The following is a 14933-nucleotide window of genomic DNA, read 5'->3' on the forward strand; positions in this document are numbered from 1 at the left end:
AGAGGTTGAAAAACTACGAAGAATATGGGACTACGAAGAATATGGGGCGCACCCATAAGACGAAGGCGGTTGGGTGCAGCAGAAAGGCACGGATAACCGATCAGGTGAGACGACGGAAGGTACGGCAACAACCATCACAAAATGTATGCAACCGCCCGTCGGTTAGCTCCCTGGGCTGTTGTCCCGTGCATATGGAGACTCCTCGGATAAGTGGTGGCGTGCGGAGTTGTGGAATCCAAGCTTCAAATAGCTTGAATAGATACGTCGCTGTCTACATCGCTGTCGGGAGATTTAGCCGGGCCGGCCACTTCAAGCCTTTCGCACGCAGGACTTGACATTTGGAGCACAAGACGTGGATTCTGATGAGGATCATTCCCGTCCCTCATTTCCCACTGCGAAGAACTCACCTCCCTGTATTGCCCGATTGACCGGCCGAGCAAAGTAATTCGTGCATATGTCATATCAGGCACGGAACACCGAGTTTATAGAGTATTGTAAGATAAATTAGAACCACTATGCAAGTCAATGGGAAGGGATTTCGGTCTCTGGGTATTGGGTCGAGGGAAAGCGTGTAGCACGCACCCTGCTAGTAAGCCGTGACGATGTTGATGGTCATTGTATATATATAATATATATCCAGTTTCCATCTGCGATAGGAGGTACTTGGACAAATCACCTCCATCTCCGTGAAGGAGTTATATCGCCATATTGCGTAATAAAGCTATAGGACGAGCAGAAACTGCGGGACGGGCACAGTAAACCTCATTCTTCCCGTACCGGGGAATTATGGTCGAATTCACAGTCGTAAATTGTGTTCTGGCGCGTTCGAGTTCTGGGAAGACCCCAAACTGAACCCCCTGTCCAACTTCCCAAAACAGATTAGTGGCACTATCTCACAGGTCCAGGAAATCAAACATGGTGGAAGCCACGATCGGCCGGTCCCCCTGCTTTGCCCGGGCTATTTCCATGGTGACCTTCTCCGTTCACATAAGATAACTATCTCACCTGCCGAATAATCAACAGCAGCGCTGCATGGATTCTTTGCTGGTCACGAGGGGAGCGAATTGGCCAAGGGCAAGGGACGTTTGCAACCAGTCCCGCGACGAGCGTGTCTACAGCGATCGGGCCACGCTGGTGGAATGAAGGGCTACTGCTCGGTGGTTTCTGCTTGTCAGCTGCAGCGGAAAACCCGGGCGACAGCAGACCGTAAAGCAGATCAGCATGTTATGTAAACTACGATAACCGGGTGGGCTTGTGGGGAAAACCGCCACGAATTGGAAAAGGACGACTGACAATCACGAGAGTTGGGGACGGGGATGGAAGAGAATAACCGGGCGTGTCTCTGCCCCAGATCATCAGCACCGGTTTGGTTCTACTTCAATGCGATCATTTTTCCTACTAGCAGCATCCATCGCGCCAGGGCAAAATGCTTACGGAGCAGGTGAATTGAAAGCCATTGGTGACCGTCCAGGCCGCATAACCGGGCAAGACCACAGAAAACGGGGCCGGTCCCACCTGATTGCTCACTTACGATGACCGGTTATCTTATCGAAACACGGGTCGAACACCACTTTTTTTTATTATTATTTCTTTACACATGACCTGAATGTTTATGATAAACCTCAAAGCCAGGGAATGCCGAGTCCTGGTCGGCGACGAGATGGATGTTGGATGTCGAGGCCAGAGGGAAATACCCAGAGATCTTTCTGATTCCAGGTGGGTCAGGCCACCATTCTCTGCTTCGGACTATCAAAACTGTTTCAAATTCAGAGCGGCCTCTACTTTTTATTCTACCAGGATCATTCCTCGCTAGCAACCAAGCACAATATGCAGTAGGTTAATGGAGGTTGAAGGAAGGAAGTGATAATATCGTATAGATACCCGGGTGAACATGCTCGATCAGCATTAGCCAACGGCCTTGGCCATGCCTCGGCAAGATGTAACCGTCAGGCATCCCCGTCGCCCGCCCGGTTATTCTGGTTATTCTGGACTTCTTATGAACCGCAGCCGTCGCCCAATCAGCACACACGGTTGTTTGTGCGCGATAGAATACCCCACTGGTATGTACCTCTTAGGCTTTCGTTAGGTACGCGACTCGCCGGCGAAACGGCGGTCAACCACCTGGGCCATTACCGAATCTTCTTGGACAAAGGTGATAGAGAGGGATCTGAAGACACAAGCGTTGATATACAAGATAAACGTAGATCGATTTGATCCAATAGGGAATAAATTCCGCATACGAAGCTTTGTTCTGTACTTGATCAGCCTTGATTGACAACATCGGACCATAACTAAGCTCCTTTCGGTTTCAAAGGTCGCAGTATTATCTCAACTATTTGAGAACAAGCAGTTGGATGAGCGAGGACAGCAAATCTATTCGTTGTATCCCGTTAAGAGCCTTAGTTATGTTGTGATATGCGAAGGAACCTTCGATCTGAGCAGCCAAGTCACAAGACAGAAGTCTACTACAGATCACGATCGTCAGAAAGAACGCAAGGTTGTACGCCGTCAAAATCGGCGAAAGGCTTCTCAGCGGAAAACTGTATGCCTTCCTCAGGTTCTAGACTAGTAGCGTCGTATTGCGCCGTTGCAATGGCCACTAGAACGCTGTCTCTGGCCACTGAAGCTTCTAGCCAGCTCAACTGTCTCCGAAAGACTCTTCGGGCCACCACGATTAAAGTATCTCCTGGGGTGAAACGTTCATAATAGTATACGCTAAAGTTTCGGATGCCTTCCTGATACCTGAATGTGGAGAACAACCGATGGCAAAGCAAGTCGATCAGCAGGTAATGTCCCGCGGCTCGCCGATCTTGAGAAACCACAGCTGTGACTCGGACCGTGGATCCCACCGCGGGTTGAACCGCCGATGATTTCAAGAAACGTTCGTCCAGCGTGGCGGATTTATTCAGGTCCAGCTCCGGGATCACCTCGGCGAGCGTAGAGAGCTCGGGAACGGGTGGCAGCCGGCAGCAGGGGCAGTTCGACGTAGATGAGACTAGATCGGACTCGAAACCTGGATTCTTAGAGAGGATGCTGGGCTGGGATTCTTGGAGAGGAGTCGACGGCACGACTGGGGTTGCTGGACGTTCAACAGGATGGGACATGGTGACGGCTCAAGCAAGCAATTCCGAATCGAACCAGCCGTTATTCTTCAAGTTTCCCAGTATGGTAGCTGTTTCTGTTGGAGATGGTCTCTGATGTTGGGACTGATGACAGATGTTGAGTTTATGTAGGGCCGAAAGTGCTCAAGCACATAAGGCTGATGAGAATTGAAGGGCCACGAAACCTGCTCTTGCCCGGCTCTTACCTCCGGGATTGATAGCCAAGCTGCTGTCCGTCGCCATCCATGCTGCCTGGACATCCAGATCGTCAGGGGTAATGCCCCAGATTCGGGAAATGACGGTCTTCACCACCACCACCGGGCTGTTCATATTCAGCTGCGTTGTGGAAACCCCCTCATGTCGGACGGGCAAGATCCACAATGGAACCCCGGGGAAGTGGCGTTTGTTCCTACTATTGACTACAGCTGATTATCCGTCATCAAAGACTTGGTGTAACCAATTCCTAAAACGTGAGTCCCAGAATGTGACAGAAATGGTAGCAGGGCATATTCTATTCTGGTCTATAAGAAGGACCTCCAGCATAATTGATTCGTGACGGAGACAGCCTCGCCCCACCACATAATGAAACATGCTAAGCTAGTTGCCGGTTGAGCTGGTTGATGCCATCGCCGACTTGGTATGTACTGTAGGGAATGCTGTTGAGCTCTGAAATGCTGCTAACGATGTGCCAGCTGCCTCAACGTGACGTTCGGTCGTTGAGTCTTGTTTCAACCACACTATATGCCGCTCTGTTCCCTCGGCTCCATCGTGCGATCACCTCCCGTGTGCCAGCAATGAATGGGCCTTGAACATCCTGGATGTTGATCCCTTTTTGGGGGGCTGTCCCGACCACCGCGCTGGGGAGATCCTGCGCTGTACCAGACAGCTAACGGTGAAAGCTCTAATCGGCACCGCTCGGTTCCACTGTACAGTAGCAACTTTTTTCCACCGGCCATGCCGCCAAGAGGACTCACATTAGGCAACCCGCACGAACCGACCGCTCACAGGGGGTTTCTAGAGAGCCTGTTGTCTCAGATGCACCAAGTCTTTCCCTGATTAGAACCTGGAATCCTCGATTCATTCCAGTTAGTATTGAGACATTGCCTAGAGGAACCGCAACTGACCCGCCTAGATGGCATATCAGGACCTGCATCCCCGCCAATGTCTTGGATGCTCAAGGATACTTCGTGTACCACTAGAAATAGATCTATCGTCTCTCTTGATCACTGACGGCACCTGTCCCCACGCGGGCCAACATCTAGAGGGCCTGTCGTGTTTCACGGCGCTCAGCGAGTTAGAGTGGGAAGGCATCCATCACCCGTCTGAAGTTAGCGCCTTGCGAGGTTGCCTCCGATCGACACTTAAAGGCGCTCTCTATCAGATTCCTGTCGGGGGAGAATCCACAAAGCCGTTGTGGCTATGCGGATATCGTGGATCTCTTTCCATCATCCTTCCGTGATGACCGTACCCGACCTGATCTGGACGGCTACTCCTTACTCACTTCATTGACCCTTTCACGCGTTTCGTTCCCTAGTGCGCTGCTTCCAGGGTCTAATAATTGCCGTTCCGTTCTCTGCAGGCACTGACCCTGCGGGACTGCCCCAACGAACTACACTTTTTGCAGCTCTTAGCACGATCTAGTAGGCCCGTCTCCCTTCAGTACTTTGAGATTAGCAGTGATTATCTCCGCGAGTCAGGGGAGCGGCTGGCGTTCATCGCTATCGCCGAGTTTTGCCTTTCCTTCCAAGGCTTGCAATATCTATACCTGAAGATCTCTAACTTTCCCCAGTTCCTTCCAGGCCTTGATAATACTATTCGTCATCACCAATCCACACTCCGTGGTCTGATCTTCCATGAACGTCGGTTGATGGCGGTCAACAGGGAACGGATTTTGAAGAGTGTCGGGACGATGTGACCATGACGTTGCCCAGTATTCCGCGCATTCTACAGAAGATCTGTTCTCCGATCGTCCTGGGCCTCTGCCTTCGTCCAGTAAGCGCAGTATGTTGCCATGGTTTTCGCGGGGACACGAGCTAACCAGTGTAGAGGAATCTTCTCGTCGGCCTACCAATACGTTCGTCCATTTGGATCCTTCACCTGCGATTCAGTGGGGAGGAAAGAATCTACTACAGCCTCCGGCGGGAGATCGTTTGGCTGCTGCAGAAAGATATGGACTAATGGCCCTGGTCGCTTCCTCGGAAATTCAAGAAGTCGAAGGCCGCCGGACTCGACTTCTGCCCAACGCGAAAGGCGTCGGAACTTCAGGAGTTCATTAAGCTGGTCTAGTAGGCTTTCGGGCCCGCCGGCCTCCTGGCATTGCAAATACTCGCCTTTGGCGACTTCTCCCATGGCGACCGCTATCGAGAACAACAAGTACTGCTTCGGAGAGAAAGCCCTGATAGGTCGTTAGACGGGGCATGCCACGGAGAATGCTACACGGCTAATCGGACATTCTGCCTGGCTGACATTGATGACGATTCTCTTTGGGATGACCTTCCGTTGGATGGGTTGGATGGGCCACGGTTTCTGTCTGCATGCCCCAGTACCGGATTGATGGAGTCCCCGTATGATCTCTAGTATGATTCATGCTGTGCTCTGCCTTTTTGATGGGACAGGAGGTGTAGTTTAGTGGCTGCAGTAAATTGCCCCAAGCAGGGCGTTTCTTCCATGTTTTGTATGCACCCTTCTTGACTATTTCCGTGCCAGCTGGACCCGATAAAGCCGCCTGAATCGACAATAGGCAATAAACAGGGACGTCATTTTCGATGATTATATGCTTGAGTGAAGCCCTCCTGGTGTCGGGGACGTGCCTTGTTTTGGCCTGCGGGCTAAGGGAAGGGAAGCCCCCAGTGGGAGCCCAGCAATGGAGAGATTGATAGCTTCCGTCCGGATGCGCTTTATCGACAAAAGACAGCGAGCTCTCAAGCCACGCGATAGGATCGGTGTTCACCGGACCAAAGGAGTCTCGGAATGCCCGTCGTGCCCAAGGAGACGGCCCCACCAGAGCGTTTCGACCGGTCGAGGCTACGACTTGGCAGTCCTCCGTGGAGGCTCTTCTTCTCAATAACATCCTAGTCGCTATGATCCGCTCCTACGGTGGCGGCCACGAGAGATGTCTGGTCGGTTTTTGCGCGGTGAGAACATCGGCCCGGCGTCGGCCGTCGGGTCACACTATGTACGTCAACCTTTGTTGGGTTTGGCAAGCGCATCAGCAGCCATATTGCATGAAGACGAGTCATGTAAAACTCTCATTGAACACGAGTCTTGTTTACGGATAGGCGTGACCCTGTCCGGACTTGGGACCATTCCAGCATAATGGCAATGCTCCAACCACAAGTGACATGCACGCCTTTCCTTGCCTTTTTAACCAGCTGGCCAATCGCATTCCAGCAACGGCCGGACAGTGAATCGATCGTTGACAAGATTCGACTACGAGCGCGGAATGGCTGTGGCTCATAAGACCGCGAGGGACGTTGCCGGTGAGAGAATACACTATTGTTCACTCGTCTGCTCCACAATAAGGGATGCTTTGTAGCATGGCTGAGCTTTTGGTTTCCCGTCCTCGTCCTGCTCTGCAACTGAGTACTTTTACACCAGACTACTGCTAGCCGTACATTCTTTGGGCTTGGGCTGTCTTTGAAATAATTTCTATTAGACGATGATGGCGTCGTCAACAAGCTCATGATTCGTTGTCGGTCCGGCCCGCCGGGTGTCAACTACCATGGGTTGTTCCTTTTCGCCCATGGGAATATTTCATATTTGTCTTCCACCGTTCGGTACACATCAGTCCATCCGGCTCGTCCTGGGACGCTTCGCGCGTGTGGTTTTCTGGGATGCAGGTCCAGCGGTTGGTGGCTCTTCACGGAGTTCGGCCAGCTTCTTTTGGATTTCATTATTCTACGATATCTGCTTATCGAGGAGGTTTTCTAGCCTTCTAGGGAGGCACATTAGCGTTTGCCATGCCGAGCAAGCAACGAGTTGGATGAGAAGAAGGCGAACAGACGGATCTTGCACATACAAGAAGACCGGCTGGGGGCTACTAACCGAAGCCTCCGCTCTAAGCTGGGATCAGGCAGGCCGGTCAGCGAAACTTGGCCATGAACTATGTCGACACATGATGGACGGCGACCTGACTTACTCGCACATCGCTGGAAGATTAAGGTCATCCCACTTCTTATGGGCGTCCGTCGAAGGTCTCGATGCTTCGTCGACACCAAAGCTATCGGTCTCCCAGTTTCCATCTTCTTGATCTTCAGCTGGATCATCACTCGTTTCCGATCTCGTTTTCTCCGATTCCTCTTGGTGGGATGCGACTTCGCTCGGTGGAGAGTAAAATTCAGCAACCTGCGTGGGCTGCTGATGTTCCAGGGCTCGGTTCGGTCTCGTCAGCGCCTCGCGGAGCAAATCCAACCGGGACGGGGGTGATGTCTGTGCAGCCATGTTTTGGGCAGGAGGCATTGGTAGATGTATATTCTCACTTTGGGGCGTTCAAGGGTCGATGACTTGCCCATTCGCAGTGGTGCATTCAAGGCGGACTATGGTAGGCGTCATGGGAGAAGGTACAGTATGGGAGAGAACGGAATCGGCTCCGCGACTTTGGGAGTTGCTCAGAATTAAGACTGTCCATGTCGGACGGTCCGCCTCGGAAGGGAACGGGGCGGGCAAGAGATGGGTTTCGAGGAAAGATTATTTGTTTGGGAATAGCGACACTCCACGGGCAAGGAAGAGGGACTCTGCGTAGAATTAAAATAACAGTGGGCATTGCAGCACGTGCGTAATGCCCAAAAATATACGGCGCTAGTAGTCAGGATCCCTGTGATAAAAGCTTACCCCTCCTTGCGCTGGTGAAGTCAAGTCCCCGGTTATGGAGCGGGTGGAAATTATTAGATAGCTAATGTTCGGTGGTTGACGCAAATCCGCACGGTGAAGCTCATTGTTGACGACGATCTGAACTCCCGGGGAATGTAATGGAGACTGGCCAAGGCGGCCTTTGTGGGGGCAGACTGGTCATTGATTCGCGAGTTTTATTACTTCCTGATAAATTTCGGCGTGGGTCTGCGCCTGGTCATCGCCGCCGCGAACTGCCAGAAGACATCATGAAATTATCCTGGCGTCTGATCGGAGCTTGTAAGTTCATTTACAGGTCTAAGCGTGAATATGTAAATCAGTAGGACCTCGCTCATCTACCAATTCAATACCTCCGTCATTATTTGGCTGTCCTCTCTTCCCCATCTATCCTATTGTCGCAGCTCCACGTTTTAGTATCTCGCAATGGGCAAAAGAGTCTATCGCGAGTGGACGCCCAATGAGGAGGCTCGGCTCCCACACTGGATCGTCCTCCATCCGGAGTCCAAATGGTCGTGGGACATGAGGGCCAAAGAGTATTCAGAGACCATCCGCCCAAGGACCGCGGAATCCTTACGGTCTAAACTTCGTCAGTTGAGAAAGAATATCAGAAGGCGCCGTCCCGTACCTAGGAGGAAGGCGAGGATAGCACAAGGCATGCCGGCGAGAAAAGCTCGCAAAGCGCAATGAAGAGCACGAGAGATGCCCCCTCTAGTAACTACTAGGGTGCCGGCTCATCGGAAACATACCAAGTTCCGTGATCTAAGCGTGGGGCCTGAGCAGGTGGAAAGCGGAGGACAGGCAGTTCCAACCGCTGAGTTTTCGAGATCACCGTCCGCGACCCAGTTGGACATGAAGAGTTCTGTCCGTAGTAGGGCTCTTCCGCGCTCAGACCAAGGTAAGATGGATACTCTTCAGGCAGTGACGATCAGAACACTGACTTTACGGGCCATTTAGACTCTAAATCTTCCAGTCTGTCGCATCCACCGGCTCGCGGGCCACCCCGGTCCATGGACCTGGTCTGGCAACTCCTCTATCAGTTCGCAGGCGGTACGAGGCCGCGACCCTCGGGCCATCCACATCGTTAACGTTAGAAAACGGAAGGAACTACTGTCTGCTTACCATTCTCTGAGGTAAAGCGAAGATACCGATAATTTCTGGTGACAGGGACGAAATACATATGTATCAATACATTTTAGCTACAGCATACGTTGTAAATGATACGGAGTTCATGGCATGAGCACATCGAGACTATGGCTGGGCAACGGCAGTCGGTGCAGTTAAAGTAATAGCCAATCTGCCAATCACCGACCGAGAAGCATCATGCCTCGGGCGGGCAATACTTTTCTCATGCGGCTCTCCAAGATTTATGTTCGGGCATAGCTGGTATTGAGACGACTAGGTAGATACTGTAGTATGGCCCATAACCTTGTTGGTTCGACTGTGATATGATATCCTGGGATTGGAATACTGTAGCCAGCTTATTCCGACATCTGGAAAAGGAAGGCGCAGACTGGGAGCTACTACCTCACGAGGGATCCACAAACATTAGCCGAGCGTACAATCAAGCTTCAGATATTGTGGGGTATATTTACAGAAGATTCGGTATATTTGCTACCATACTATCTTGCCCGGGCTTCGTTGTAGCTCATTGGGTTGTTCTTGATGATAGCAAAATCCACTGGAGAGGACACACCAAAGCCGAACTTGGTTGAGTCATCGCTGCCTTAGCGAACATAGATGCCCGGGCATCTCTACCCAGCCTCCCTCCCCATCACCAAATATCCCTGTCCAGGAGTTATCGAAGAACCATCGACCGAATGCAAAAGAATTGGGGAAACACCTCAATTTGCAAACTAGCTCCGATGACCGGATGGTCTCTTTGAGAAAACCGCCACGAATTGGATGGACGATAGAAGATTATAAGAGTTGGGAATGTGGATGGAAGAAAATAACCGGGCATCTTCAATTTGAAATTTCGGGTGGATTCGCCCTGTTCAAAGGTCGGGTATGTCTCTGCTCCAGATCGTCAACATCGGTTCTAGCGCGATCAATTTTGCTGCCGGCAGCATCCATCGCGCCAGGGCAGAAAGCCCAGCCAATTCCGAGATCCAATGGTCAAGGGAAGGAACGAGAATGACGTATGGAAAGTAGATCGATCCAGGCAGCAGCCGGGTAAACATACCCGATCACGATGAACCGCCACGACCCTTGGCAATCCCCGGGAAAGATGGAATGGGATCGTCAGAATTTCCACCGTTCGCCCGGTTATATATATTGACTTCCGACTACGAGTGACGGATGTTTGCGTGCGTCAGAAAACCGCGGGGATGAAACTGTAGACTTTTGTTGACTAGCCGGTTCAGCGGCGAGACGAGTTCGATGTAACATTCGATTCTTTGCGGTGAGATAACCCACTGGTCGCATGATGAGTTGAAGTGAACCGTTCGAGCAGCATGATGCTGGGCAACTCGCGTCCATTCGTGCCAGCAAAAAAAAAAAAAAGAAGAATTCGCAGATCCGTGGTATACAAATGGGACTATAAGCCAGTGGTGAGTACTATAAATACTGCAGAATAAAGGAACCCGGGCATGCACGCTGGTGAACTCCTACATGTGTTATAAGTGTCAAACAATGGCCATCAAACTTCAAGTCATACATATGACAGCAAACCTACGGTTATAAGTCCGTCAGCCTAGATGCCTCTGACCACTCTATTAGCATGGAATATTGATCTTACTGGAAACATCACCTGGGTTGGGCCCTCGTTGTGTTGCGGTGGCCCTCTATTCAAGGATTGATACGAGCACTATGCTCCTCGCTTTGACAGGCATCGCGGTGGTCTCACCGCCGACTATACGCCAAAAGATCATTAGCTACAATCCTTGTATTCATGCTTTTTTCAAGTCTTCCACCCGAGCTTGTGCTCCATACAGCTTCTACTCTTCACAGCGCACGGGATATTTATGCCCTGATGAGGGTGAACGGGGGCCTTTACCAGTTGCTAAAAAAATATCTATATCAGCACAATGTGGACAACGAAAACAGCATCGGGCTTGTCCGAGCAGTGGGAATAGGAAGTTTATCCGCCACATTATGTTTTCTCAACCTACCTCGGGTGAACGTGCATGTCCGAAACGATGCCGGACAGACGATACTCCACGTCGCAGCGCAGCAACATGACGAACTCTACATTATGATGATCCTTTTGCGGGATAGTCGTATGGACGTTAATGCGATTAATACTGAGGGCATCGAACGATGACTGCCGTCCGCTTGGTCTCCTGCTACGGCACACCGATATTGATGTTAATATGACCGATTTCCGAGGGAAAACGCCGTTTTTCTATGCGGTCGATGGGGGCCACAAAGAGGCTGATATCCTCTGCAAATGTGATAGTTGCACAAAGCGCACTTTGCCCCATTGGCAGTCAGCTTTCACAGGTGAAGAGAACCTATCAAGCAAGCGAAAAGAAGTTGAGCGGAAGGAACGAGGAGCGCCTCTACCTGATCCTCTGTTCCAGAAAACGCAACGGCATTCCCTCATCACAGTTCTGGAAACATGTTTTGAACAGTCGCTGTATAACGGTCTGGCATGAAACCGACGGAATTTGCCTTAATATTGGCGAGCTAATTACTTTCCTGGTTGTGTATCTCGCGCTCAACGGACTCAGAACTAAGATAACAAAGGCCCTCCGAAGGAATTGTATACCATTCCGTCTCGTCGATAAGGTTTTCTGAAAGTGTCCGAATTTTTTTGAGGTATAAGCTCCAAACTCCATATCGCTCTTCTTTCGTCCCTTCCCCTGGAATCAAGAGTTGCCACCAATGGTATTTGGTTTTCTTAGACCGCGCGATGCTGCTCGCAATCTTCGCAACACATAGATCCTCACGAAACATTTTGCTTCTGAGGTTGTGGATCCAGTTGTGACGGCGATATAATATCCAGCAATGGCTATCAACTTGAAATTCATCTTTCAACTTCCGAAATACGTCATTTTCCACATCACCCATTCCTGGAGGCTCACCATGGGGTTGCTCCAGTAGCATAGCGAAATACCGTAACGTATCTTGACTGATTTCACCCTTCTCTGAAGCTAATGAAAGAATGTCGAATGGCGTAAGATATGACTGGAGGCGTTTCATGACATACATCCAGTTGATTAGGATTGTGTCATTGGGATCAGGAGTAAAGTTTTGTGCCATCTCTTCTTCGTCGTTGAAAGTGTCTGCCCAGCGCAAAATAGTATCAGGATCCTTGAGGATATGGAGAAGCATGAAGTTGGACACAATATCGAATGCCTCTAAGACCTCCAATGACTCTTCCAAGGTGCGGTTCGGATTATAAGACCACCTCTCTCTAACATTTCTAAATAGCTGTTCGGAAGTTGTGGGCTCACAGAACTTAGCGAGTTGTGCTGCCTTAGTATCGAGGAAGCGGCCCATGGCTGCTCGATATAATCTTGGCTTTGACACCATGTCGTCTGACAGGTTTGATCTTGGAGCAGAGTAAAAAGTACCGGTAAGCTGGACACGCTGATCGAAATGCAGCGCCAAGCCATATTTTTGTCGTTGCTCTACAGGAATGGATTGGAAATCAACAAATGCCAGAGTAGAACAGTACATATCGATGTTGTTCAGGTAGAAATTTCGTATCCAAGTTGCTTGTTGCCACCAACGGAGTATTCGCTGAAGATGCCGCTCTGCTTGTTTGCCCTCAAGGGCTTGTTGCTGCACATCGAATGTGAGGCTAGAATAATCCCTAAACATCCAACGCGGTATAGGAAGTTGCTCAATTGGAGGTTTTAATGTAGTATCACATTCTGTGCCATGCATCAAGTCATGCAAGCGGCAAAGGGCAGCGTCATACTTGTGATGGTCGGAATTTCGCTGTCGGGAATGTTAGTGAGGCTTGAGGGTACGAAAGAGTGGAATCGCACGATTATAGACCAGAGGAGTTGCGGCTTATGCAGACAATAAAGGTTTCGGAATACGGTGCATGTTTTTGCAAGGCATACTGCATCATCCAGATCATGAAGAATCTCGAAGATCAATAGTCGCAGCTCAACGGGCAGGGAGAGAATATTTGCCATTGTTTGGTGATGGTGGTCTAGAGTGAGACTAATGTTTTGTTGTTTCCATACTGACTGGAAAAGGTTGCGAAGCGGGGTCGAGATGGAGTAATTATTTTCCACTCCCGCTTGGCTCAGAATGAAGCAGCCTCTTGAATTCGAGAGACGACACTAAATGCCTTGGCGGCAGGACTGCGGATTCACAATGCCCTGAAACGAACGTAGTGAGAGAAAGGGAAAAAGTAAACGAGCCTGCGAGAGCGTACGCAAAAGACTGCCCTGAAACGAAGGAACGGAGTGTGCCCTGAAACGAAGGAACGGAGTGCCCTGAAACGAAGGAACGGAGTGAAAGGGATACTACCGCCCGCGAGCCATCACCAAAATTTGCTGGCTTCCCGCGTGTCTTTTTCGCCCTCGGAGCGGTCCTGATTCGCTGTTCTGCCGTGCATATTTTCTTCCTATTCGTTCATTTTATTTCCTTAACCGCTCTAGTTCCTGGCTTGTTCTGGTTTAGTTTCTATTTCTTGCATCGTGCTGCATTACCCAGGCTTGTTGCTATTCTTCATTTGCTTCTTTGTGTGTAATGCTTCCATGCTTTATGACAAGTCTCATCGATTCCGCATGAAGTTTCTGCGTGACAAATCCGACCTGTCGACTTCCTGTCAACATGCCCCTTCGAAGGGAGGGGTAAGAGGTCGGCACGTGGGCCTTGTTTTATCCACGACATGGTTGAACTTTCCCATAATGCTTTCTGAGAGATTAAGGGTTTCTACTGGGATCTTTCTGCCGTCATGCCTGCTCTGCAACCACATTATGTTCCAGCACCGGGCAATATTTGCGCTCCGCCTATGACACCAGCCTCTGCACAGCGAGGTTCGGCAGAAGTTCAGTCGCTCCTGCCCTCTGGACCTCATCCTCCACTTGGCTTTCCTGCGGTTCCACCGACATTTAGCTTCCTCCGGAACTCTTTTACACCTTCTCTCCCACGTATAGCTGAACCTCCAGTTTCCCAGACTCTCCCTTTGACACCTGCGCCGCAAGCTCTGCCCGCACAACTCCCGCCCCAGGGAGGAGTCTCTGCCTTTAATCCTTTTCAAAATTCCTTTCCGCCGCTTCGTCCGCACCTGGCCCAGGGTCGTCCATTGCGCCCTGTGATATCCGTTCGACCGCTCCAATCACGTCCTCTTACCGCGTCTATCTCAGGGCCTTCTTCAGCCGCGTCAGCACCTTTGCCAGCTCGCAAGAAGAGGCCTGCTGAGTCTCCCTTGCGTCCCAAGGTGAAACGACCGCGTACTGTGGATCCCAACAAACTGGAGGAGTGTCTGACACTGGCGCTACGTTTTCTACACGATGATTTTCAGGCACGCGAAAGAGCTTCAGAGACGTTCCCGCCGGAAATTAGTCCTTCAACTATACGCAATTCTATTGCCAAATACGAGGACAGGATTGAAACGGGAATAAAAGAAAAAGTGTGCTGTTCCTGTGGCTGTCTTTTCCACAAAATAGACATTATCTACGTGGCGCGCGACGACCCTATGCTCTTACTGTTAGACGGCAAACTTGATCGCTGCGGCCTCGAGGGAGTTCTTTGGAATCTTTGCAAAGCTTGTTACAACTCTCTCGTTGCAGAAAACGTCCCGAGATTTTCTGCAAAGAATTTAGTGAACGTCGCCCTTTGTCAACATTACCCCTCTATACTTGAAGATCTCACACTGGTTGAGGAGTGCCTGATCGCTAAATGCCATCCGATTGGTATTATCCTGAAGCTCCGGCCAGGTGGACGCTCATCTCCGGTCAATTACCATGCCCTTCGTGGCCACTTCATTGTTATTCCACAAGATCCCGAACCATTACTGGACATCTTACCAAGTCCGGAATTGGAACTCCATACTTTGATCCGGGTATTTTGGTTTGG

At 50.6% G+C, this 14933-nt stretch overlaps 5 protein-coding genes across 5 annotated transcripts; 2 read left to right on the forward strand and 3 right to left on the reverse strand.

Annotated features, from left to right (window-relative positions):
* Nucleotides 1-2114: 2114 nt before the first annotated feature.
* BJX68DRAFT_278658 (uncharacterized protein) lies at nucleotides 2115-3358 on the reverse strand. The gene has a single exon (XM_071048582.1). The coding sequence runs from the start codon at nucleotides 3102-3104 to the stop codon at nucleotides 2466-2468; it is 639 nt and encodes a 212-aa protein (XP_070894472.1). The 5' UTR covers nucleotides 3105-3358; the 3' UTR covers nucleotides 2115-2465.
* A 426-nt stretch (nucleotides 3359-3784) lies between these two features.
* On the forward strand, nucleotides 3785-5690 carry BJX68DRAFT_278660 (uncharacterized protein; the record flags this gene model as incomplete). The annotated part of the gene is made up of 10 exons (XM_071048583.1): nucleotides 3785-3852; nucleotides 3894-4019; nucleotides 4067-4145; nucleotides 4246-4428; nucleotides 4469-4621; nucleotides 4681-4960; nucleotides 4999-5093; nucleotides 5148-5249; nucleotides 5310-5386; nucleotides 5495-5690. 10 exons carry the CDS (start codon nucleotides 3785-3787, stop codon nucleotides 5676-5678), a joined length of 1347 nt encoding a protein of 448 aa, XP_070894473.1. The 3' UTR covers nucleotides 5679-5690.
* Nucleotides 5691-6878: 1188 nt separating this feature from the next.
* On the reverse strand, nucleotides 6879-7769 carry BJX68DRAFT_245602 (uncharacterized protein). The gene has a single exon (XM_071041523.1). It carries the CDS (start codon nucleotides 7557-7559, stop codon nucleotides 7236-7238), a length of 324 nt encoding a protein of 107 aa, XP_070894474.1. The 5' UTR covers nucleotides 7560-7769; the 3' UTR covers nucleotides 6879-7235.
* A 429-nt stretch (nucleotides 7770-8198) lies between these two features.
* BJX68DRAFT_278664 (uncharacterized protein) lies at nucleotides 8199-9067 on the forward strand. The gene is made up of 3 exons (XM_071048584.1): nucleotides 8199-8570; nucleotides 8649-8844; nucleotides 8904-9067. Exons 1-3 carry the CDS (start codon nucleotides 8373-8375, stop codon nucleotides 9032-9034), a joined length of 525 nt encoding a protein of 174 aa, XP_070894475.1. The 5' UTR covers nucleotides 8199-8372; the 3' UTR covers nucleotides 9035-9067.
* Nucleotides 9068-11393: 2326 nt separating this feature from the next.
* BJX68DRAFT_173037 (uncharacterized protein) lies at nucleotides 11394-13128 on the reverse strand. The gene is made up of 2 exons (XM_071037081.1): nucleotides 12887-13128; nucleotides 11394-12836 (listed from the first exon to the last, which is right to left on the reverse strand). Exons 1-2 carry the CDS (start codon nucleotides 13037-13039, stop codon nucleotides 11577-11579), a joined length of 1413 nt encoding a protein of 470 aa, XP_070894476.1. The 5' UTR covers nucleotides 13040-13128; the 3' UTR covers nucleotides 11394-11576.
* Between the last annotated feature and the right edge of the window lie 1805 nt (nucleotides 13129-14933).

The sequence above is a fragment of the Aspergillus pseudodeflectus genome (genome assembly GCF_044049435.1).
Source record: "Aspergillus pseudodeflectus strain CBS 756.74 chromosome Unknown BJX68scaffold_58, whole genome shotgun sequence".
In the NCBI taxonomy this organism is placed as follows: Eukaryota; Fungi; Ascomycota; class Eurotiomycetes; order Eurotiales; family Aspergillaceae; genus Aspergillus; species Aspergillus pseudodeflectus.